Source organism: Balaenoptera acutorostrata, chromosome 4, assembly GCF_949987535.1.
Source record: "Balaenoptera acutorostrata chromosome 4, mBalAcu1.1, whole genome shotgun sequence".
Classification (NCBI taxonomy): Eukaryota; Metazoa; Chordata; class Mammalia; order Artiodactyla; family Balaenopteridae; genus Balaenoptera; species Balaenoptera acutorostrata.
Window position 1 is genome coordinate 136,518,295 of NC_080067.1, and position 26,656 is coordinate 136,544,950.

A 26,656-nucleotide genomic window follows, 5' to 3' on the forward strand; every position below is an offset into this window, starting at 1 on the left:
TTGGGGGGAAAGGAAGGTGATTATATATTACATTTAGTAGTTAATATAAAAAAGCCCTGTTCTGCAATTTTGCCTAGCTCAGTATATTATGCCTTGAATAAAAATTCAGCTATCGATAAGTGAAGAGGAACGTGGTTAATGGGCTTTAAAATACCTAGAAGCCAGATTGACACACACACTTTACATATTAGAAGTTGATATACTTTTTTTCCCACAAATTACTATAACTGCATGTGAAAGGATATAGCACTGTAATATTTCCTGAAATGAGAGAAAATATTGTACTGTTAAATTAGAAAATGTAAAATAGAATTCCTTTGGTATAATTTTTAATGAACTGAATAAACAGCATATTTGCCCTGTCATATTTTCATATCATTCTAGTTCATTTTCAGCTAGTTGGATTCATCATATTTCTATTTGTAATTTTTAAATATAAGCATCTTAATGCAGTTTTATGAGCTACATTGTCTCCTATTTGTTGTTAATAAAACTCGAATTGATCCTAAATCTGAGTGTTGATTACAATCACTGAAAACTATCTGTCCAATATCTGTTACTGCTATTTTAAAGGCCATTTTTTTTTTTCCCTTTTTATGTCTGGAACTATTTTTGTATTTAAACTCTAGAGGGACTAGATTAAAAGTTTCTTTTAGTTGTAAAATAATCCTACAGAAACTAATGGGATTTAAATATATGAAATATTGATCCAATGCCTGCTCCTTTCCCATTGTTTTTTCCCAATACCTCAGCTCCCCAGCTAAGCATTCCTTCCTCCACACCCAAATCCTGGTGTTTTCCTTGAACCCCCTCTTCTTTCCCTCATGACCACTTTCTGAATCTCTGGCTGTGTGACTTGCGCCTCTAAGTTACCTCTGTCATGTAGCAGTCTATCTGGTACTCCACTGGCCCAGGCTACAATATCCTTCCTCTGGGTTACTGAGCAAGGGAAGCTCTCACTTCTCCTCTCAGTCTTCTTTCTTTCAATTCTTTATTCTCAGCCAGAGTGGTTGTAACTGCTTAGTCCCATTGTACCTCCATGCATTTTAGCTACCAAACTCCTTTTTCCTCCGTCATTCTGGCCCTATTTCTCTCTTATTGCAGTGCCTTAGAATACACTACTTCCTCAACTGGAATGCTTGCCTTCTCCATCTGATGTCTCTCTCTGCACTAGATTAACTCACCCTCCTTCAGATCTTAGCTGTACCTTCCTCCAGGAAGACTTCCTTGTCCCATCCCAAGTTCAATAGTACTGCATGTTTCCGCAGCTTCTGACCTCCATTGAGGAAGTGCTTAACCCTGCTTTGGGTAATAGAATTTTTTTTTTCATTTTATTATAATATATGCGAGGGCAGGGACCACATCCCTCTTCCTTACCGTGGGATCCCGAGAACCTAGAATGGTGCCTCAAATGTGGTGGACACTTTTATTTTTTTGAATGAATTTTCCCTCTTTAGCATCCTTTTATATTCACAGATGTTCCAAGTACCAGTTAAACTATTTATAAAATTAGATTTTCAAACACAAAGATGAATGGTTTCATTTTACTATAATCACTAGGTATTTGGTATAAACTAAAATAATTTTTTTTAACTCAGTCAGAAATGGTTCTGTCAGGCTGAAAAAGTAAGAGGATTCATCAAAAGAGCAAAGTAGACAGCGGATGACACATGGAAACCAAACATTGTGAAATAGAGCAAGTAATGGGGAACAAACCAACACTCAAACTTATTCTGGAAAAAAAACCCTGTTGTTTTATTATTATTTAGAAAGAACACACAGCAATTTATTGGGATGAAAGAGAAAAGGTGAAATAAGTGAACATACAAATTCATTTCAAAAGAATCCGTGCTGCTTCCCAAGTAATCTCGGTCTATGTGAGCTTTTGAAACTTTTGTATTTCTTATATCTGTATGCATAATCTGAGTTATGTATATAGATATATGGAAACACATAGCACAGTTGTCAGAAATCTTTTCTCCAAAAACCTGTAGCAAGCATGTGTTTTTCTTCCTGAAAGCTTCCTACAGGTGTTTTCCTGGCTCACGCCACACTCTCTTTTCTCTGAGTTCGTCTTTGATGACAAGTAAGGATACTTGTGAAGGAAGATTTCCCCTTAGTTCTCGACTTTTTCTTTAACTTTTTCTGATTTTTGAGTGAGATTCCCAGTTCTTCCATGATGGCATTGAAAGAGAGACACTAGAGAACATGAAATAATAGAGCATCAGTTTAACCCACTATCTCCGTGGTTCGTTGATCTGTCTCTTGCCTAGGTTTTTATGATTATGAGATATTGGTCTAAGACAACTGTGCCACAGGTAAATCCCCAGCCGGTTCCCACACCTCCTCCTCCACCCACTGCCCCGCTCCCCCACCTTTTCTACTTGTGGAAACTGATTCGACAAGTCAGCTGGGCAAACTTTGGGGTTTTATTCACAAATGAAGTAGCATAAAACTACCCAGGTAGGCTCTCAAAATAGACAACTTACCTTTGCGGAGACACCAAAATAGAGTTAAATTAAGTCATTTCCCCCAGTGAGATGATCCAAACATTGATAGGATTATCAAGGCATACGGACACTTCAGTAATGCTATAGAAAATGAACAAACCTTCTCTACACCAAGGCTTTGTTTTTTTCTCCCATGAAACCTTACTTTGTTCCTAAAATAAAATCTAATTCTTGATGACTTTCCTTTCTGATAAAAAAAAAGAAAAAAAAACAATTTTAAATTGTATATTTTCTCCAAAAAAACAGAGAGATCTGGCAGCAGCAATGATGCAGCTGTGGTTGAAATGAAAATAATATGGTACTGAACTGCACAGCAAAGACGATGGCATAATACAAAACAAAAATGGATTTATGATTATAAAATGTTATGCATATGCAGATGGCATATATATGCATATATATCTATTACAATTACACTATGTCTGCTCACATGCACAATATATAAATGGTGTAATAAGACATAATTTGCTGTCATTTCTTCCAGCCAAGATAAGATCTTTGAGTGACAAATTTCTGCTTGTATAGGGATTTCTACAAAGTAGTGTTGTTTTTGATGAGATTGCTCCTAAAACTTTCTCTAAAAACCCAAAGGCTTTGGTAAAGTTTATGGAAGTACAAGCATTATTCCTTTACCATTAACTCACAAAATAGACATAGTTGAAACCCAAATGATAACATGTCACCAGATGATTTCTTTAGGATGTGAGTGCCTGATAGGAAGAAATTAGTGCTCCATGTGTGCAGAGTATGGAATGTCTTCTGTGGTCCTTGGGTATCAATGTGCAACATGCTTTTTTGAAAATTTACACTCCACTTTGTTCTATAAAAGAGCTGATGTATTTGATATAAGTAGTATTTTTAATTTATCTACTTGATTTGAAAACCAGACTTACAAATTTAGATTCTAGGTATAAATTATCTGCTTACCAGACATACACCTCTAAAAAAAGCCTAGCTGTTTGCATATGAGTTCTTGTCTCTTTTACACCTAAGTGTTTATAGGATTTGAATTTCATTTCCACTTTCCTATGGTATTGAAAAATGAAAATTCAGGTCACGCATGTTAATTTTCTTTCAAATGGTAAGTTGTGGCTTCAGTGAATTGAGAGGGTGTCAGGCCACACAAAGGAAAATTCAGAAATGTTTTCCATGAATTATACTTCAAAAAATGCTATGGCAATTATGTCACAAATGAAATATAATTTTTGTAACATTATGTGATGTGAAATTCGTGTTGCTGCTAAGATGGAATGGATATTTTATAGTGTCACTGTGGTAGACAGTGTTGTATTGGGGTTTTGCAAAATTTGTTCAGAAATTTATCTGAATGGAAGAAAGTTTTTTTTGCACAGGACATTTCTGGTTTCAGAAAGTTCATTAAAGTGGAAGGAGGGGAGAGAGGGAAGGAAGGAGTGTCAAGGATTTTACATACGCTGTTACACATAAACCTCACAACAGCCTTATAAAGAAAGAGTTATTATGTCCATTATATAGATGGGGAAATTTACTATCAGAGATTTAGGTAAATTGCCCAAGAAATATGGCTCATAAGATAAAGAGCTTGCATTTGAACTCAGCCTGTCTGACTCCCCAAACTTAATTGCTTTCACTTGAAATCTGCTACACCATCATTAATTCTTTTTATTAAATTATTATAAAGTGCTTTCTGTGGACTCTTTCCCCATAAAATATGTTAAGAAATTATAATCTTTTTGTTTTATTTGAACTCTCAAATGTTTGATTTTAGACTCTTCACTTTGTTTTGCACTGAAACGACAAAAATGGGTCTCTAGATGTGACTCATGTGGAAGACACAACCAGTTTCACAACACAACTTGAAATCCTTCCTTAACCTATTTTGGATAAAGGGGCAGTCATAGATCTTATCTTGACAATATGTATCGGTTTTTTCTTTAAAAACAGAATCCTCCTCCAAATTTTTTATTGCCTTAAAATACAACAAACTTCTTCTTCTTCTTCTTTTTTTTTTTCTTTGATTACTCCTGGATATTTATTTCTTGCTGCCTGTGTGAGAGTAAATATAAATATAGTTTTATCAGTGGTCTGGTTTCTCTGTCTTTGGTCACAAACTGTGATTTCTTTTTGATTCTTACTTTGTCTCCAACTGTCAAAAAGAAAATGGCAAGATATTGGGGCTGACCTTTCTGCTTCCAAGTTTTTGCTGTAGTCACAAAGAAAGATGACCTTTAAGGCCCCTACCAGCCATGAACTTGAGTAAGCCACACACTCTCATATCCACAGGAAATGAAACTGTGAAGGTCATCTTTCAGCACAGAGTGGCATGGGAGAGGCTCATATTCATTAATCAATTTGCCTATTGTAATCTAAGAACTAAAAATACACATAACATATAAAGATTGAGCTTCTGAACTAGGATCAAAATTATAGTTGCTTTCCACAACTTTCACTTCTGGACTTGGTTTTCATGAACCCCTTCATGTTCATACAGCCACAGAAAAATTATATTTAAAGCATGAAGGTTTAAATTTCTAAACTCCTTCATTATAAAGTATCAAGCATAATGATGTCCACCTAGCTGCTTTGCTCGAGAGGCAGGGAAACTAGGGGTAGGATACTGCAGCAGTATCCTCCAGTGCTTTGCAGACTCTAAAATCCCCTGGTAGCTTGGATCCTAGATCCTCCCATTTTTCTCTGGTGGATGGAATTCATATTTTTAGTGGATCTACGTATATAACCATGAATTATAGTTATGAGTTGGCTTCTGGTGTCAAAATGCTGGAGTTGAAGTTTCAGCTATGCTGCTTAGTAGCAGTGTTACACTGAACAAGGTGTTTATTTTCTCTTTGACTCAAGTTTCCTTATCTATAAAATGGAAACAGTAGTAGAGTCCTTTTCATAGAGCTATTATGAGAATCATTAAGTTGACATACATAAAACACTTAGCATAATACCTGGCACATAATAAGTACCTCTTTCTTTAAAATAAAATGTTATACATCACTAGAAATATTTTAAGTCTACAACACTAACTGATCTATCTATCTATCTATCATCTATCTATCTATCTGTCTATCTATCATCTATCTATCATCATCTATTTTCTTTTAGTGAAGCAGAAAAACAGTGACAATTTGATGCTTCTTTAATTTTAACCTTTGCATGCCCTTCTCTGCACCAATTCCTTTGAACTTTTTATACCAGTGTTTTAGCTCAAGTAGGTTCTATTCAAGTAGGTTTTATACCAGTGTTTTAGTTCAAGTAGGTTCTATACAGTGTTTAGTTCAAGTAAGTTCTCCCTCTATACATACAAGTAGGTTCTATGTTTAGTTCAAGTAGGTTCTATGCATTAAAGCGCAGAATTTTCAGTGCCTATTATTATTTGTTTTACCCAGCCCATAACATGTTTTGGTGTTTATGTAATAATAGACTTTATGACAGCTTGTATCTTGCCCATGATAGGTGCTCATCTATAAGAAGGGAATGGAAACTAACTGCAGTTCCTTGCCATTTAAAAGTATTATCATCTTTGTGCATATGGGCCCATTTACAATGAATCCCCATGATGATAAGTTTGATAGGAAAATTCACTTATAAATGAATTTACAGTAGTAAACAATGTGACTGCCAGTTTTGCTGTTCCTGGCACTATGCAAAGATAAAGTGAGGTGTGTGTGTGTGTGTGTGTGTGTGTGACTTCTCTCATAGAAGAAAGGAAACGGAGAAATAGAAGTTAGTCTATTAGAGACTGTGGCTGAAACTTCAACTAACACTGTAGCTCTCTTGGCTTTAAAAGGAGAAGGACCTGCTTCTTTATTCTGCAGAATGTCATCCCTCTTCTCCACTTCTTCAGTGCCTGTGGTGTGTCCCTCACGAGCCCCCCTTTCTTTCCTTTCTCCTGCCTTGCTTTACATCCCTCTTTGGCTTGTTTCTCTTTATAATTGCTGACTGCATGACATCTCCTTTGGATTAACCCCAAATATTTGATTTCTTGGTACTAGAGTGAACCTGAACATAAATTATTCTCCTCTCCTGGCACCTTTATCCTTTTATTGCAAATACTTCCCTGGAAGAGTTGGGAGGAGTTAATCAAGTTCTTCTTGTTTTGTACTTAAAATAAACTGCCTTAGGAAAAAAAAAAAGTCTAGGGTAGAGAATGATTTTTTATGTTTTAGGAAAAGTTGTGTGCTAGAATTTGATTGTAGTTTACAATATTGAAAGAACCAAGGCTAAGCTTTCATACTGGTTGCAAACTTGGCATCAAGATGTGAGTATCAGATGGATTCTTGTTGTATATTTAACATTTATGCATTCAGTGCTTTCATTCATTGGTACATTTAGGAGAACTACTTTGAATACGTAATTTTAAGGGTTTTTCTGACAAATTATGTTTTAGAAGGTCTGATCTAGCCAAGAATATAATACAGATTTTACATTTTTTTATAGTTTTCTCCCTTTAATTTATTAGGCTCCTTATTCAAAGACATTTGAAGTGATCCGTGACATTGTCTAGTAAATTTTCACCTTATGCTTAGAAGAAAAGAAGGATATAGATAACATTAATGTCATTTTATAGGTGTAAAAATCTTTCATTTTATGTATAGATCTGCTTTAACTTAAAGGCAGGCTGTGATTTGAAGTCTTTTGTAAATATAGAATATCAGTAAATATAGAGCAGATAGGTTGCTGAGAAATAATGCGATTATTACTACTATTACTATTATTTCCTTGGTTTTGTCAAATTATTGCCATAGCTGTGCCCAGACAATGTCTCAATGAATTTTTTTTAACAAGAAGGACTAAGCATTCACATCCTTAATACTTTTAAACTCTGAGGTCTAATGTGGTGTAAACCTAGAATGTTCAACATGCTTTGGGCCTAGAGTCAGGAAGTTTTTTAAGGAACACGACAGAAGAATCCTACTCGTATGTTTGCTACTTGAAGGCTTTGGACAGTCTGGTCACCTATGTGCACAAGTGTTTTACTTCTTCACAGGATAATTGATAATCTAAGAACAGAGATCAGACTTTAATCATCCCGCATTAATTACAGGAAGGAATAGGGAGGGGCAGTCTTGGAGTAATTATACAGGAACCATCTTTGTGTTCAGTTCTCGTGTCCCAGAACTCAGAATTTAGGCATCATTTACTCCGGTTTTACCAGTTTTCTGGGTTTGTTCAGAATCCCTGGTCATCTTTCATGTAACCATCCTTAGGATTTTAAAAAAATGGATCTGTGAGGTTGAGAGTTAGTCACCATATTAGCTTTCAGAATAGTGGTTATGATGAATTGTACTCAGTAGCTAATGAGGAAGCTGATTCTCATCTCCTAAGTCTGTGCTAAAAATCTCAGGTGGAGGAAATTTTGACACTGAACAAAAATGTCAAAGTGTGCTTCCCGCCCTTATCCTCACCTGTGACCCAGCACCCGTTCCTTTCACAGACCATTTCCCTGCTGATGCTTTAAACTGGCTCTTCATTGGTAACCACTCCCTACAGTCCTGTCTTCCCTTCCTTCGGCTATAGCGTGTAGACATCTCTAACTCACTTTTCCTAGCTCCTTTTAATGCCATGTTTTCACCGTCTTTATGTCCTTTCACCTCTTTTCTACCCTATTTCATTTTTGTTCCCACATTTAAGGCTTGATGCTGTCATTTTAGCTCTCTCAGATTCTAGATTTAAGCTTCTAATTCTTTGCATGAAGGCATGCCCTAGAATTCTTTGTTTTTCTATCTGAGGTCTTTAAACCAAAAAATATATCTATGGGGGGCACAAGGTTACTTGATGGGGCCAGATACACAAGGATCATCTTTCTTGGGTTCATTTTTATTTAAAGATTTTATTTAGAAAACTTTTTCTTCCATTGAATTAAATGTAACTATAATGTTGAATGTTATTCCCTCTCTCTCTCTCTCTCTCTCTCTCTCTCTCTCTATATATATATATATATATGTATACACATTTCTTAAAGAATTCTTACATTTTTCACTTGGGGTGGTTGTCCAGCGCTATACCCCCAAGCTCTTAGGGTATAGGAAAATTTATTCTCTTCTAACATTAGTGATAATTTCATAGAAAACTTTGAAATGTGAATTTAACACTGAGGCAGAACATTTTGATATTGATCTATGTACTTTTTCCAATTCTTCTGAATCTCAACTCTTTTTTCTACTTTTACAGTTGCAACAAAATCTTTTATATGCATTGCCCACAGGGTAGGATGACATAGAAAAAAAAAAAAAGAGGTAAATTTGCAGCTTTGAGTTCTTAAATAACCTTGTATAGACCTATGGAAGCTATTGCCGCCTTTGAAGCAATTAATTACAACAGCCAGGTGTCTGAAAGAAGAAAAAAGATGGTGCTTTGAATTGTAAATTTGCCTTAGAGCCTTCAGGATCCAGCATATAGGACTGGGAATAGTGGTGAAGATAGGACTGTTCAGTGTCTGCTTTCAAGGAGAAACGTCCAACCACGTGATGACGCATCCTAGGTGCTGAGGAATACCTGAGAAGGGCCCCCTCACTTGCCACTTCAGAGGTTAAACTCCCAAGAGGTGGGACAAGGAAAATAGCCTGATAGGTGAGGGGACCTAAGAACACAGGGAAATTGTGCCCACTCTCTGTCCTAGACTCTCAGAGGAAGCAGTCACTTGAGTGGAGAACTGTCCTCTGTCTCCCATGGCCTCTGAATAGTCTCAAGAGCAGCTGCCCCAGAAAGGGCACAGAAGGGGTAGATGGGTATCCCATTCAAGCCTGATGACTGAAGAACAGACAGTTGTTTCTGCAGTGAGGATAAACTTCAGGTGTGCTCACATACCCAAGGGTAAGCAGCTCTCTTTGCCTAAAAGTGGCAGAAATGTTGGTCTGCATGCCAAACCAAAGTGCCCACAGTGTCTTCTCCTCTCTGGAGTCATTGCCAGAGGCCAATGTAACTTTCTTCTCCGGCCCTCTAGCTTTTCTTTGGCTTCCATACATCTCCTAAGCCTGCATCAGCCCCTCTTGCAAGCTAGGAGCCTGCATGCTTCCTCTGGATTTGGTCTCATATGAACGTGACCAGGCTCTGTTCTGATAGCCTGAGTTAGTACCATGGGGACTGGCATTCCCTCACTTCACAGAGAAGAGGGTCTGGTCCTTCTGGCAACTCAGAGGCTGAGTTAGGGCCATAAAAATAAAATTCCAATAAGTTCTTTGCATGCCTTGTTGTGCAGAGAATGGCCCTGCCTTTGAGGTAAATTGACTCTGATGTAGGTTTTCAGATCCCCATAGTACCCGTGGACATAGCACAGGGAGTCCTTGGGGTACCAGCTTATACCCACATGTAATGGATACACTTTTTTCTCAAGCTACAAACCCAGGTATACAAAAAACAAAAAACAAAAAAACTACGCGATGCCATTAAAAAAATAACAGAATTCACCGTAGCTTATCGGTCCCCATCTGCTAGTGGATCTTGTCAACTCAATGTAACTCACTTTTGGTTTAAAACTAAGTTTTCATTTGGCTAATGGCCCAGTTAATACAGGCCTCTTCCCATCTCCCTTCTCCTTTTTTCTTTTCCAGGGGTGTCTGGGCTTAGGAGAGGTTGATAGAGGGTGTTGGCACTGGTGATAGTGGGAGCAGGTGGTCCATGGCTACCCTCTATCCTTTTGATTCCCCCTTGGGTGTGACATCCTGCCAGGCCACGGATGCGGCTCTCTATCTCTGCTGCATCCTCTGGGATGCCTGTGGTCTCACCATGGTCTCCATGTCAGGTCTACACATTGAATCGTTTCCCTTCCAGCCTCAAGTCTTCCAATCCACTGGTTCTCTCAGCCCTTCCACAAAGTTCTGTGTTGGGAAAGGCCATGAATTTTTAGATGCTTTCCCTGGAATGCTCTGAGGTTAAGCAGGACTCTATGAAGCTGTTCAAAGGATCACTGCCTGGACATTGATAGTCTACCATTCAGGAGACAGTTGGATGTATGATATCGCTACAAGTCTTGCCATCTCCTGGGTTACAAACTGTGAACACAACAATGGCACTTTCTGTTCAGGATCTGCCCTGAAATTTTCTGAGGTTTCTATTTTCCTGTCCCTCTAAGTTAGGACTTGGCTCAGGGATGGTCATTAGGCCTTCTCAGGGATTCGGGTAGCATCTAAGCTTAATGATTTCCCTTTAATATTTTCTTTCTTTCCTAGTCGTCAAAAACGGGTCAGAGATTGGAAAAAGAGGTAGGAGAACATTATTATGTATATTTCCTCAACCTTGACCCTCTGGGTTTTAGCTTTTGCTAATTAGAGATAAACTTTTTGAATTAAAACAACTAACTTATTTAACAAAACACTTAGCTGTTGAGATTGAAAGCCATGGTTTTTAAGATTTTTGTCTGTGCTACAAGTTTGTAAAATCCACTTAAAACTGAAAAGCTAGGAGTTTGAGTCATCTCTAGCTTAGAAGCAATGCATATAAAAACCTTGATGCTTGATGGTGGAGGAAGGTAGGGGTAAAATCAATGGAAAATAAAAGCACATCATCCTCTTCCTTTGTTTCCCTTTGTCTCTCTTTAGCAGAATTATTTAAGTTCCACTTACAGAATAGAGACTTTCCAAGAGCACTCCAGCCCCATTGATCTCCCTCTTTGTGGAATTGTGATTGAGTAATTGGTTTCATAGCCTCGAATAGCTCCCTAAATTTATCCCCCCCCTTTTTTATACCTAGTCTATAGGCTCACCAAAGTCAAAAATTATTCTACTTCGGAAATCTTCCCTGTGTTTGTAATGATTTGCTTATGATTTATTGGATGGGAACCCTCTCAGTCTTTGATGCCATGATAGCTGTTTTTCTCTATATCCAGAGCCAGGCATTCTATCCTAAGTATTGGCAGGGCAAAGTAATTCTGTTTATTACCATAAGAATTTAATGTGTTCAACATAACCACACAATCGTAATATATATATATATATATATATATATATATATATATATACAAATATGTTAATGTATATACATATATGCTTATATGTGTGTGTGTATATATATATATATACAAATACACATAAATTCTCCAAGTTTTTTTTTCACTGCTTCTACATTTTAATTTCTTCCCACTTTCTACTAGAATTAAAAAATACTGTGGTTGGAAGAGAATTTTAACTGCAACACCCTCTTTCCACAGATGACAGAAATGAGGATGAGGGAAGTACAACGACTTGCCTAAAGACACATAGCCATTCGGCAGCAGTACAGAGACTTGGATTCTTGACTTGTGATTCCCAAGTCACCTTTCAACTGGGCCACAAACATCTTTCAGAGTTTGGTTTACATGGTGGTGCCAACTTGTACATTTGAAAAGTTATTTCTAAATGGATGTTAATTGCTTTCTGGCCTCTCTGTTAATTAATGAATGTTTGGGTTTCCAGGCAAAGAAAAGCCTCTTTGCACAATTACAGAAATAACCTGATTAGAGAGACTTTTCCAAATCACTTGCTAAATAAGTTAATCAGACTACAGAAGAAATAAAGCCAAGGACACTTGGATATTTGATAATGTGCCAAGTGACCGTGAGGAAAGATAAATACCAAATGAGAGCAGGCTATCTATAGACAGTAGTTTTTTAGTTCTTATGGTTGGTAAAGACTAAGTGATCAGGAGAACATTCATTTTTGAAGTTGGAAAATTGGAATATTTTAATATTTTAAGTCTGAACCTTCCAGTTGAAAAAAGACAAAACATGCTGGCTAAGCTAAATTAAAAATTTTAATCACTAAGGAGAACTACAGTAACTTCTTTACATCACTCAGGTTTTACTCATTATTTTTGTGTGTATCTGGATGTATACATTGTAATGTGGAAAATCATTGCTGTGCAGTACGGCCAATTAGCCATGTTTGGGCTGACAACTACGAAGCTTAGATTCTGCAGGGTGCTGAAACCACATAACACATTTGTAATGTTGGTTTTCTATCACAAGAATGCCTTTCTCTTTGCAAATAGAATTTCTTTGAAAATTTAAAGGAGAATCCCATTTTCCATGATACCAGTCTCTGTGGAAAGGATTTTGAAAACAAAAATGATTTTAATATGCTTGTGCATCTGGACATAAAATTCCGTAACTGTGAGAAGCATAATGAGGTGGTTCCTAAAGGCAAGTTAAAACTGCAGCATGGAGCAGAATTTTTTCATTATCAGTAAGAGTTAATTAATAATGCCACTTGGCACAGTGAGTTGAGAGAAAATAGTATGGGAAGTAAGAATGCTTTGCTTTCCTTTTGCTTTTCAAGGCTGTTCAGGCTACTTTTAAATTGCTTACTAGGAAATAGACCTTAGAGTATAAGGGTCATGGACTTTGAAACTAATTGGGATCCTTTATTTTTCTGCTATGCCACAGATGGCTCATATAGAACATAATATAGTGCTAGGCAAATGCAGTGAGGTATTTAGAAATAATTTTCCTTGGATAGGTTTATAATCATATAATCCAGTTCATTTTCCTAAGGGCACAATCTCTATCCAACATGTATTCCTTAGGTAGTTCTAATTTTGCTGGAAAAACTTTAAAATAATTCAATTTATAATTTTAGTCTAAAACAAAATAAGCTTTAGTTTTTCCCTTATTGCATTAGGTTATACAGCCTTGTTAAGAAACAAATTAGACAACATTACATGCTCCATAGTTGTTGATGAATTTTTCAATCTTTTCATACCTCTCTGCTCTCTTCCTAACTTGAAACAATATTTCTCAGAGTATGATCCACAGATAATCTGCCAGTGTTAATAAAAACTCACACTTACTGCCTTATTTGAATCACACTGCTCTATTCAAGTTAATTTTAATAAAAACTCATGCTTACCAACTACTTTTCAGTAAAACAATGGTATTTAGGATTGTTGGGAGAAAACTCATGTAAGAAAAACTATTTTAAAAAACCCCCTGTATTGAAGATAATTTTAATGAAATTAAAATTTGACCTAATGACCTAATTTTAGAAAAAAAAACTGCTATATTTAAGCTAATTTTTATGCAAACCAATGTGCACAACTAGTTTTAAGAATTCATTTTCAGGTTTAGTTAAAAATTCCAATTCCTGGACTACACTTAATGAGGAGGAACCTCTGGAATTACAGCCGAAAATCTGTAGCTTAAATTATTTCCCCAGGTAATTCAGATGTACACTGAAGTCCGAAAACCAGTGACATAAAAAATAAAGTTTGAAAATTTTTCTTTTATGTTCAAGACCCTTTTTTTTTCTAAATTCACTTAAAATGCAATGGCCCCTCTTGGGGTCACTGTGGTCTTAGTGGTCATTTACTTGATGGCAAGAATTGGTTGTCTGAGAGCATATATTATATAAAAGGAGAAAGAGGAAAGTATAAGAAACTCAGGGTCTGAAATGAATGGCGGATTTCTCAAGGGAGGAAGAAAGCACAGAGAGAGAGCAGAAAACTACCTACCTGAATATCTTGAGTAGGCCTACCACTTATAGCTAAACAGGAAGATTATCAATTGAATATAATGACATTTCTATCTCAAAGATGTTCACAGATTCTTCTTAAATTCTCCTTAGAGAGGGTTTATTAAATATTTAATCCTAAATATATGCTGTATATCTTGCTTGAAATTAATGATCCTGCCTCTAGAATCAATCAATAAATAGCAACAACTTATTGAGTGCCAATTATACACAGAAGAGTATGCTTTAGGTCATTACTACACACTAGAATCAACAAGGTACCTTAAAAACTGCTATTGTTCTGCCCCCACTCCAGACTAATGAAATTAAAATTTCTAGAGTTGAGGTTCGTACCTTCCACTATGTCTTCATAGATTGCCATTTTGGATCCTTCTCTTGGGCGCAATGAACTTGCCGTTGATTTTTAATGCTTGTGAGAGGAAAAATGCTCTTAGAGATAGTTTGAACCTCTAAATTGAAAAACCTGTTTTCCAAACCAACTCTGTTTTAAGATGTGTGATAAATTGTATTATTGCTCATGTTACCAGAGAGCAATACTTAATTTCTCTATAAGGAACTAACATCTGTTAACCAATATTTATTAACAGCCCTCTTATAAATGATTTAATTTTCTATGTCATTATATTATTTTATTTAATTATCAAAGCAAATGTAAGTCAGTATATTACCTTCATTTTTCAAATGAGGAAATTGAGGTTCAGAGAAGTTTCAGAAAAAAACCATCCCCGATAATAAATGTTATTGTTTATTGAATGGCAGCTCTGTGCTAGGCATGGCATTAGGTGTTTTGTACATTATCACTGGATGAGATACACATTATCATACAAGTGTTCCCTGTAGAACACTGGTCTGTCAAAATGTTTTGGAGGAAAAAAGATTCTGTGATCTAACAGGTTTGGGAAGTACTGGATATTTTTCCTTCTTGTTGAAAATTCTCAATGTATTGTAACATATTAAACATACTGAAATGTCATGCAGTAAAGGGGCGTTTGTCCTGGTGCTCCATGGGTTACTCCACCATGAAAATCTTATTTGAATAACACTTGCCAATGAAAACCAGTTTGAAAAATACTCCTTCAACACAATCTTATGACCTAGAAACTATATCCCCCTATTACATATTAAAAAACTAAGGCTCTGAGAAATTCAGTTATTTGTCTACAGACATTCAGCAAGTGACTCCACTAGAACTTGAACCTAAGTTTGGCTGATTTAGAAAATTCTCTTTTGATTCTAAGTCTAGGACTCTGGGTCACTGACTCTGATATCTATTTCAGAGTCAACTGTTAGTAAAGCTGAAATAAAATTGTGGAAAGGATTAAATGTAATACAGTAAGTCCCCTACATACAAAGGAGTTCCGTTCCGAGATCGTGTTCATAAGTCCAACAAAGCCTATGTATCCAATCGGCTATATAGTACTGTACTGTAATAGGTTTACTTTTCACACAAATAATACATAAAACAAACAAACACAGAAAATAAACGTTTTTAATCTTACAGTACAGTACCTTGAAAAGTACAGTAGTACCAACTACATCACTGCTGCTTTTATGCTTGCTTCCGGACATACTGGGCTTGAAATAAAGATACTATACTACTGTACTCTATACAGTACGTACAGCAAAGTCCACAAAAGCACAACCACTTGTAGAGAATGTATGCACGTAACGATGTACACCGGATACGGGAGCTAACTTACATGATTGGACATGAGAACGCACGTTCGCATCTTTGAAAGTTCGCAACTTGAAGTTTCGTATGTAGGGGACTTACTGTACTGTATGTTAAAACACTTTGAAACCATAAAATAATATGTAACTATCAGAATTAGGTAGTATACAGTTTAAAGTAGTACATAAATATTAATTTTATCCAAACCTCTGAATGACACTTTTAAAGGATACTCTCTATAGAAAGACAAGTTTTGTTACCATTAACCCTGATCATCTATACCTCATCAATCACCGTTGAACTTTTTGGGTAGCATTTTTGATTTATTAAAGAGTCCTTGGGAATATAAATTTATGTAATTTGTGGTTTTTATATATAGAATCAATGAATTATGAATTATGTAATATTTATTTCAACATCTGATGTTTTTGATTATGAGGATGTGAACTCTGATCTAGGGCAAACAGTATGTTGCTTTTACCCCAATAACAGCTAATAAATGTCAGTGTAATTTATAGATGTTTTCTTAAAAGTATATTTATTTAAAGAAGAAACCAAGACTGAGGAACAATCAGGGCAAGAGTCAATTCTCCTGAACATGTTTTACTGGAGAAATCTAGAGTTGATTGAAGAGACTCGTGATTCAAAAATTGTAACCCATTTAAAGCTAAACAAAGAGAAGGCAAAATGCTACATGATTGCACAGATGGCCTATCTCTACTTCTGAGAAATATGTTTTTGGGGAGCACTTCACATGTCAAAAGGTAACCCCATTAAGGAGAACAAAGACCAACTTATCCCATATTGAGGGAAGATGAAAGGCATCTTCAATTCCCCTATTCACTGTGAAGAGGGAAAGAGCTCAGAGGGACAGCAGACATCCTGTCACAACAAATTAAGTGTGTAGTTGGCTTTCTATGTCACAAGCTCAGTTAGAGTGAAAATTATTTACAGCATTTTGAATGCAGGTGGGAAATAAATCTACAGAGATCCGTAACTAATGTGTATGGAAATTCTTTCCTCTATTTATTTTCTCCTCCTTGTCCTTCTCCCCAGTATACTTGGAATAAATTGAAAATGGCAAAGGATCCAGAGGAATGAGTGTGAAAGTGGTGAGGCTCAGAAAAGATTGCTACAAAAACAACCACTCTATTAGGACAGGAATAAAATAACATCTTGTGAAAAGATGTTCTTCAGTGCAAAGAATGAGGGCAACTGAGTGGAAAATAGAAGAGGCTAGGCATTAATTTCTAGCTCAGGACTGTGCTTGGAGCTTGCAAAATATAATCTATAGCTTGAAAAAAAACCACAGTTCCTTAAAGATTCTGAGCATACTACCTATCTTAACCTACAGAAGATTGTTAAGCTCTACAAGTAAATGTTACTTGAGCGCTTGATGGTAATGAATTTCTATGCAGGGATCATTTTTGACTATGTTGTGTCTTCCTGAGTGATGTTCACCTTAGCTAACGCTCTTCTTTCATGACACCAGAGGTTTCAAGTTTAGTTTTCATTTTCTGGGTCACTTTTTTGAATCTTTAAAATCTAAGACTTCTTGGAGTCTCTGTGTAAATAGTATATTTCAAATAGTAGACAATTTGAATTAAAAATTAACATTGTTAAGGAGTTATTATGAAAAGATGGGGCTTTGGGTACTTGGAAAGTGTGGATCTACAGAGTGTATGGTACAGGGAAAAGGAAAGAGGAGAAAAAAAGGTTCACAAAGATGAAAATAATTCCTCAAAATATCATTTTGTTTTCATGCTTTGCACTGTTGAAAGTCTGAATCTACTTTTGCATGAGGCAAGAGTTGCTTATTTTTAATACATGAAAATACAACTAAGATAACCATTCTCTTGATGGTATAGCCAATTCCTGTAAACACACATATCTTGGAGTCTGTATACCCCTAATATGCTGCTGTTTCAATATAAAATGCACATGTGTCTCCAGTGCATTGAATTCAATGTTCAGAGTACATGAGTTTTGCTATCTTAAAACAAGGATAGGGATTATGGCTATTTATGCTTAGTAGATACAGACATCATCAACACCACCAATTAGCAGAAGCAGTTTCTACTTGGCACAACTTTTTTTTTTTTTTAATGATTACACAGTGTGAATTGAGGACTGTGTCCGAATCCCTCTCTCCTCTCGAATTAATTTGCCACATTCTAAATCCGTAGATAAAGTGGTTCCAGAAGTGGAGTTGGTTGGATGGGTTTGCTTACACTGCAGTCCATAAAAGAAACAAAAAGCCTTGCATGCAAAAGAAATGAGAAAAATATAGAAAAATGAATAAATCAGAAGCAAAAATGGGCGTTTAAATGAAAATTTAAATCAAATGAAGCTGACAATTATGAGAAGCACATTAAAGCATAACATATACAAGCTTTTAGTTTTCAAATTATTTGCATAAAACAAGACACCTCAAGTGCAAATCGAAAGTTAAAGCAGATCAGTCGATTCTCCCTTTTAATTAGACAGTTTTCTCTAACAAGGTCTCTGAAAATGGTGCTTAATGTTCTGACAATTGCCTTGTAATTTTGGGAAAATTTTCTGGATGAAAACAGGTTATAATCAATCATCCCCATCTCTGGGAACTTAAGGAGAGTTTCCCCTAAAGGAAGTGGGACTCGTATGAGATTATTAATCAAAACTGGCTACATTATTTGTGGGGTCCAGAACAAAATGGAAATGTAGAGCCCCTTGTTCTAAAATTATTAAGAATTTTAAGACATTGATAGCTGAGCATTAAACTAGGCCTGTTATTAATCGTTCATAGTTTCAAAATTCTAACAATACTTTTAAATTGATTGGGTAACCAAATACTCTACAATGGGCATGAGCTTTGTGTTTTGTTTATTCTCATACGCTTATGAAGGAATTATCTTTAATAACCGTCATCTTATTCAGAATAGTGTAAGCTCTTGATGTGATTTTCATCAAAACTAAAAGTAACAGGCAAAAAATGGTTGACTGTTGAAATCAACCATAATCCTAAAATTTGGAAAAATAGATTCTTTAAAATATTTTATCGTCATTCTGTACTGTTCATCATTTTTATGGCAAATTTTTTTTTGTGAATTATTCTTTTACAAAACGTACTTTGATAGAGGTAAATGCTCAGTTTCAAAATATTACATTTATATCTTTATATAAATTGCTTTGCATTAGTACATGTGCTCAATACCTACACTTAGGAGATGTAACATTTCTCTCAAAGATCTTTTTATATATTTTCCAATTTTGGATTTACTTCTTCCTTGTTCTATCTAGGGTTTCTATCTTAAGAGTAAATAACTGTTAAAGAAATTAACTGAGTTTGGAATTTTTGCACTGTCATTCCAAATAGTGATAATTGAATTTAGTGTATAAGGTACTTCCTTCTTCTCATTAATAAATGATGGGGTTACAGTGCCAGCAGCACCTGGCAGGGATTCAATAGCTCTTAGCTCTAACTCAAAAATGGCCCTTCTGGGCATCTAGTTCAATAGACTGTTACAAGCAAAGGGCAAGCATCCTTTAAACCCCCAAACTTAAGACAGATAACACAAACCAAAAACCACCCGGTCCTAGAAATAGATGACTCACCTGCTCAATATCGTTGTTTTTCCGTGATTTGTATATAAATTCTCCAATGGCTACAAATACAGAAAGGACCAGTCCAGCAGCCAGAACAATGAAGATACCCCCAATATTTTCTACTCCCAGAGCACTGGCCTCTTTGTTGTCTTCCTCGGGGCAGCCATTTCCCCGCCACCATTTCTCTTTCATCATATGCAGTTTCCCCTCTTCTTGTAATTGAAGAATAGCAATAGTAATTTTATCCCGGTAAGGAGAGCCTGTAAGTGAGGTCATTTGGATATTGGTCACCAAAAGGCTGAAGGTGTGAAGAAGGATTATTGTCTTAGAGGTAACTACTTTATGGCTGTTGGAAAACCCCAATCCATAAGTTGACTAGCAAAGGGCAATCCTATATTTTGAAGGATCTAAATAATTGGACAGTAAAAAGCTGACATGTTGAGATTAACTCTTACCCAAACTGTCTGTTCCTTTTAAACAAGGAAAAGCTGAGCTGGGAATTCCATGACATCCCGCTGCTTCTGGTGAGTTTTTTATGAATCTTTTCCCACATTAGGGAATTTCATTGTTTAGATTCCACTTTTTCTAGGCTTTTGGATGTCTAATATTGTGACAGCCTGGCTAAATGATCACCAGTACCGTTTCCTCTTCTTCCTATGGGAGTAGCTAGACATTTCCTAGTCTTCTTTACAATTCATTGTGGTGATTGACCGATTGCTAGCCATTGGGAGCTAAAGCAATGTATGACTATTTCCAGTCCTGTCTCATAAATCTTCCCAACATGATCCTCTACTCTTTCCCTCTCTTTCCTCAAATACTCAGCATGGAGGAAAGGATTTTAAGTCACTAGGGATAGTGGAACCACCAGTTAGAAAGGGATTGGGTCCCAGGATGACTGCATGAAGCAGAGTCTCTCTTTCAACCCACTGTTGGACCATGTCAAGTTCAAGAAATAAATATGTATTGTGTTGGCCACTAAAAATTTGCAGAAGTTGGTTATAGTAATTAGTCCATACTGACTAATACACCTATTAGGATACTCTTATGAGTAGGTTTTGAATAATTTAAACAACATTCAGCTAGGTTTAGAAAATTTGCAAGCACTTTATTGATATTATTTATACTCTATTTTCTAGTAATGCCATTGAACTTTTAATTATGTTAGGGCTAGAGAGCATCAACATGGTCCTGCAGCCACAGCTTGTCCAACACTGGATTCCTATGTTAATTAAAGCAAAGGGAGAGATTTAAAAAAAAAAAAGATGGTAAGATTTCTTTACCTAATTTCTCCTTGGACGCTAAGGATATTTGTAAGCGTTTCTTCTACTTAGTAGGAAAGTAGTACATTCTAGCTCTTTCTGTTTGTAAACTTTAACGTTCTTCTTGGTGGAAATAGAAAAATGCAAAAAAAGTAGCAAATAGAAAAATGTGGCATCTTAGAACCAGAAGAGATCTTAGGAACCGTATAGTCCCAGTCTACTTATTTTTAGAATTGAAGAAATTGAGGATGTGAAGATATGGGTAAAAGTAATAGTTGCTGGTAGAGCCAAGAATTTAACTCAATTCTCCTAACTTCTCTCTTAGTGTTATTTTCATTAAAGTTTCTCCCTTCACCCCCATGTCATCTCCCCCCTCCCCTGTATACCTTATGTTCTAGGGCATGGTTAGAAAAGCAGATTAATATTGTGACATTTGTCATTTTTCCCATTCCTCCCAAGACTTCCTAAAGTCATTGTCAGTCCCTCAAGATCAAGTGTAAAAGAAGAGCAAAATGTTTTGGAGTTAGGTTCTGGCTTATCAATTAAGAGTATGGATTTTTGGTGAGAAAATGGCTCTTGAAAGCCAAATTAAAAGATATTGGCTGCTTGCTTAAACAACTCCAGAATAATGGTTAGTGTCAAAATTAGCACCATTAACAATAGTATGTGAACAATTAAGTGAATCAAGAGAGCTTTGCTTTAATGTACATGAAAGTGCTTTGAAGAGTGTGAGAATGATCCATGGGGTAACAATTGCAGCAGTAATCATAGCAGTATACACTGCTATTTACTGAGTGGGTACTCAGTAAATGCTGACTGATGCTTTCCTTTTGCCTTCAGGCTGCACAATACCTAAAATATTTCAGGCAGATGGGGATTGGATCTCTGTTTAAGGTGGGTCTCTAAAGAAGGTAATTTCCAGCCTCCTGGTAACCTGTTTAAGCCTTAACTGCTCTCGTTCTCTTCAAGTTTTATTTTAAATCCCTCAGGAGGCACATTTCCAGAGCTTCTGTCCTGAGAGCCTCTAAGAAACAATCTTCGATTTTGTGTTGTGACTGAGCAACTTTGCCAATCTTTGACTGTGAGAAGGAATTTTAAGCCTTAAGGGAGTCAGGGCAAGACCAGAAGTATGTGGAGAATTTTTTATATCGGAATATATTTTAGCTTCAATTTTTGTTGTTGTTGTTGCTTAAATGGACTGAATGACATTGGAAGTGATTTATTACAAGTCACTTGAAAAAAATACATATGTATACGCACGGATCTTCCTGAATAGCAGCTGATCTTTCTTAAAGAGTCAATTCATCATAGAAGAAACATCTCACAAATTTATCCAACAGCTGTATTCCCAATGGATGTATTCTCTCTGAGGTCTGCCATCTGTTCCAATTATTCCTTCATTGTTTTAGTTTTAAAAGGATGACAGGTTTATAACCACTACGAAAAATTCCTAGAGTGTATTTCTTTTCATCTAGGGAGGGGGAAAACTCTTCAACTTTGGAATTTGTATGCCAGAGAATGCATGAGGTTGGCAAAATGTAGACTGAACTGGAATATTCAAATCTCTTTATATCATATTATATAAAATATAGTGATACTCATCACAGGGTCAGCCTCATTCACATGGAGGCAGAGTTATTTTTAAAGTGCTGCATTAATTTAGGAGTGTTTCAGAAAGGACCCCTTGCTGCTTCCCCATTCCTCACCAATATTCCAATATTTTAACTTAAGCGTTGTATTTCATTCAGTAGAAGAAATGCCTATTAAAAGTCTCATATTATAGTGTAAATATTCTCAGAAGAAGTGATACACATTGTTATTTTCTATCATTACTACCAGACTGGAAATTTGGTGGGCAAAGAGGGGAATTAAAAGGTGGTGGAGATGGATCTGAGGATGGAATGGTAAAAGTGCAGTTTTCAACTTTATAATTTAATCTAAAGATGGTTCCGTTAAGAAACTGTAGTTGCTTTTCTAAGAAGACGCAGGATATATTACAATCAATCGTAAGGTCTTGATTTTGAAAAGATTCAGGCAAAGGCACCCAATCCTGGTGTTCTTGTCTGACTCATGGTCCATTTAACTAAAATCAGCAGTGATGGGATATAAAAAAATAACATGTCTAGCTTCTTTCTCCAGTCTTAAAAAAAAAAAAAAAAAGAAGGGTTGTTGCTTGTGAGTTATTGTGAAGTGATGGAAGGAGGGTTATAAAAAAAAAAAATAAAATGAGGTGATAAAGCCCCGTTAGGGAGATAAGACATTGTTTCTCAAATCAAAAAGAAGCATAGTATCCTTTTAGTTAGTGTCTAACAATCCCACTGAGTCCTCTGCAGAGCACACCGACTTAGTTTTAGGAGAGCTTACCACTTGAGAAAAAAATGTACACTTCACTTGAAATACTGGCATTTTCATCAGGAAAAGTTATTGGAAATAAAGGGGCAAGAAGGTAGTTACAGGTTCCCTAGCCCAATCATTCTGAAGATTTATTTAGAGGACATACATAACAACTTATTTAGAGGAAAAGGAGATCTTACCCCATTGATGTAAGTTAATCTCTTTATAGCATATATTTCTAGCATCAGATAGATTGCATGGAGTCAAATTGGTTATGTATTCATGTTCAAAGGTGGAGAGAGTTGCCTTCTTTATCTGGTTAATCAAATTAGTATTGATCAAAAGTTGAATATGGGCTACATAATCTTTTTTAAAAAAATAAATTTATTGCCAAATTAAGCCATTAGGAATATTCACCTAAAATCTGATTTTTTTTTCATGAAAAATAGAAGATCTGATAATGTTGGGCTCAAATGCCCACAGCTACTGACCTGAAAGGCAGCTGCCCCCTTTAGATGACTATGTTGTCTCTAATTCTCCATACTTGCTACCATTCCCTACTGCTTCTTCAAGCCAACAAGCTTTATTCAATTATACCTGCTTGGCTTCTGTAAGCGTTTGAGTTTGCGATCCCTGTCTAGTGTTGAGGGAACTGGATAATCCCTTTCAACAGGTGAAAATAATAATATACCTTGGGTCCTTAATTATCTGATTTAACTGTAACTAGTATTTCTTATTGGACTAACCCAGTGGTCTAAGATGGCCTCCAATTCCTCCCCTTGGGAATGCTTATCAAAAAATTACTGATGACTCACTTGAGAAGAGCAGATTGCTACCATATCAGAACCTTATACAATACAGTTTCTGTAGTAAGGGAAATAGAGAGTTTTCTATAGGGAGGTCATTGTCGCTTGAATACAGAATATAGTTCTATATCCCAGACATGCAAGAAGACCTAGCTGTGTGGGTCTGTATGCCTACAAGGTAATAATATCCTTAGATTGAGCAGTGGTACAAAATCAAGGACTAGAAATATTTGGAGATTTTAGATATTTATTAATGATTGAATCTGACATGTTGCCTGAGCAAATTATAATCTAATCTTTATCCTTTTTCTTTTGACAGATATAGCTTTGCTTTTCTATCTATTTACATGGAACCCTAGCTCTTTAACTTTGTCATCTATATGTATAGTTAATTTTGTTGTATTCTAATATAATTTAAGATAGAAAACACTATACAGGGATATATAGGAACTGAAGAAAATAATGAGAAGAGTGTTAGTTAGGAAGATATTCTTTTAACAATATTTGGGGTAAAATAATAAAATCTATGTACTCAAATGTATATGCAATGGTAGAACTTGAAAGAAACAATGAGTTAAAAGTTTATTAGGTTAAATATCTTGGAATCTTCAATTCAGAGCAGGCCTATGATCTGTGCCGGCATTTCCCTTATTTATTAGTCCACTGAAGGCATTGTAGACTTTCTCAGAAGGTAGAGTAGATATCTCTGAGCCCGTTCCTTTCTATACTTTGTAACTGACATTGCCCATCTCAGTCTTTGCTACTGCCTTGCCTCTCTTACCTATAGGTGTTCCCACTCCATAACCTTTGGAGTCAATGAGGCCCCCGATCTGAGTGAGGTTGCAGTTTCTCTGCATCACATACTCAATGTTGGTGGACTCCATCAGCAAGGCATAGTCAGTGGTGAGCACTCGTTGGATGCCCTCATCACTGTTTTTGACCAGGGCAGTCTGCTGCCTGCTACTCATAAAAGCCCACATCTTCTCGTAGGTGGATATCTTCGATTTCTGCAGGGAAAGAAAGCACACCCACCAGCAGAGAGTGCTGAGAAAATATGTCCTAAAGCTATTCAAAATCCCTGGGGTTCAAATAGCATAGGGAGGATTCTTTCTCTTTAGATAGGAAACCGATATTGATGATCCTGGGACTTCAGTTTGGTAGTTGAAAGGAGCCCAATTCACTACAGGAAAACCTTTGGAGGCACTGAGGCAGCTATAGAGGAAAAAGAGATCTTACTCAACTGACGTAAGACATTGCCTCAAGATCCTTTGGCTGATTTCAATAGGGAAGAAAGAAGATTAGTATCAATGACAACATTTGCCTAATGAACTCTGGCCACTTAAGAACAAGTCCTCAAGGCCCACTAGGCCAAGGGGTGACTAGATCACCCCAGGACTCTACTCATTTATTCCATTGCCTTCAACGACTTAACTTCAGCAGGCATTGTTTTGCTTTTTTCTGCTATGTAAGTTTCAATACCTGATCCAACATTCGTTTGCAGGGGACAGCCTTGGGATAAATCACATACCTTCTCTGCTTTATTTATGAAAGAACTGCGAATTACTCTTATCTTTTCTAGAAAACTTAGAGTGCAAATGCTCTTTTCAGATTAAAATTCAGATCAGAAAACTCTTCCTACTGTATTTTTATAAGCCTTTTTATATATACATTCAATTTTAAATTTCAATTATATTTTAGATAATGAGGACTGAATTTTCATTTAAAAGTGTTCATGATTTTGTCTTTTCCTTTATTCTTCAGCTTTTTGATTCAGTAATAAGCCATATATATGGTATATATTACTTATGCATCTATACCTTCCACTATCTCATTATCTTACTTTCTTTGTTAAAATATACTGCCTAAGTTTTCATATTGCTTAGGTATAAATTTTCTATTCTTTTGAATAGTGATCTGTAAATAGTTTACATTTTATTCTGTAATTTCCATATTGTTCCAATTTTTTTCTGTATTTGTCTTCATTTGCATCAACACTCCCCTCCATTTATTTGGAAGATGGAAGACATTATGAGAATTACTGATAATTCCAAGCTACTCCAGCTCTCACGTTGTATATGGTACACACGTACACACACACACACACACACACACACACACACGAGCTTCCTTGGCAGGCACAGAGCTTATCATCTCAGGAGTGCAAGGAAGTTTAAAACATGATTTGGGGACACAGCAATGAATGGAATACCTGTGGAATCAACTATAGTGTGGTTATTCATGTTCAAGTGTTCCTGAAGGCTCACTCAGTTCCTAACTCTATTTAAGACCTGGGTTAATGCTGTAGGCTTTATGAGTTAAGGGAGAACAGATGGTTTTATTTTGGATTGTTAGGCATTTGAAGAACCCCTTGAGAAAACTCTCGTGAGACAAATAGCAATTCAATATACAGTACCTTATAGATACTGGTATTTTATGGAAACAATTTTGTCATGATTAGGCCCCTGTGAATTACTCCTCACCCCCACAGATATCTGAAAGTTGAGGTTCATGTCTCCATGAAAAAGGTATGTTTTTGAGGTAGGGTTCAATGTCTCACTTGTTGGGTAATTTTAGCCTGGAAGAGTCTGTTAATGCTAAATTTATAATAAAGAGCTACTTGTACAAGTGCAGGGAGGTCAGTCTGTCTTTTGGCAATAAACGCACTGCTGGGAAAATTATTCTTCCACCAGGAAACTACCTTAAGGGAAAATAATTTTCTTAGAATTAAGAAATTTTACAGTTGACAGAAACTTTAGAAATTGGCTCATTCATGCTGTTTTCACAGAGGGGGAAATTTTGGTACAGAAGATTTGGAGACTTCATGAAAATCACAAAACTGGTTAGTATCAGAGCTAATACTGGACCCCCGGACCTCTGACATCTAATTCAATGCTCTTTCCACTGTACCATGATGATTTGGGGTAGGTGGATGTCAATCTTGCCAAAATTCTTCTGAGAATGATCTTAGTCTTATTTGATCTACCTGTGACAATATAGCCTATATTCATGAACTCATATTATGCCCTGAGGTTGTTTGCTATTTGGTATCATGTTAATCCAA

At 36.2% G+C, this 26,656-nt stretch overlaps 1 protein-coding gene across 6 annotated transcripts in view; it reads right to left on the reverse strand.

Annotated features, from left to right (window-relative positions):
* Positions 1–1,859: 1,859 nt before the first annotated feature.
* The window catches only part of GRIK1 (glutamate ionotropic receptor kainate type subunit 1), a 428,363-nt gene continuing 403,566 nt past the window's right edge, over positions 1,860–26,656 (reverse strand). For 3 of the 6 annotated variants that reach the window (XM_057546158.1, XM_007173824.3, XM_028164433.2), the window contains 3 exons: positions 24,377–24,602; positions 19,206–19,456; positions 1,860–2,199 (listed from right to left, as the gene is read on the reverse strand). In XM_057546158.1, coding sequence (XP_057402141.1) covers positions 2,044–2,199; positions 19,206–19,456; positions 24,377–24,602 — 633 coding nt within the window. In that variant the 3' untranslated portion in view covers positions 1,860–2,043. Of the gene's footprint in view, positions 2,200–15,766; positions 17,871–19,205; positions 19,457–24,376; positions 24,603–26,656 lie in introns of those variants that run through there. The other 3 variants (XM_057546160.1, XM_057546157.1, XM_007173825.2) reach the window with 1 other exon arrangement.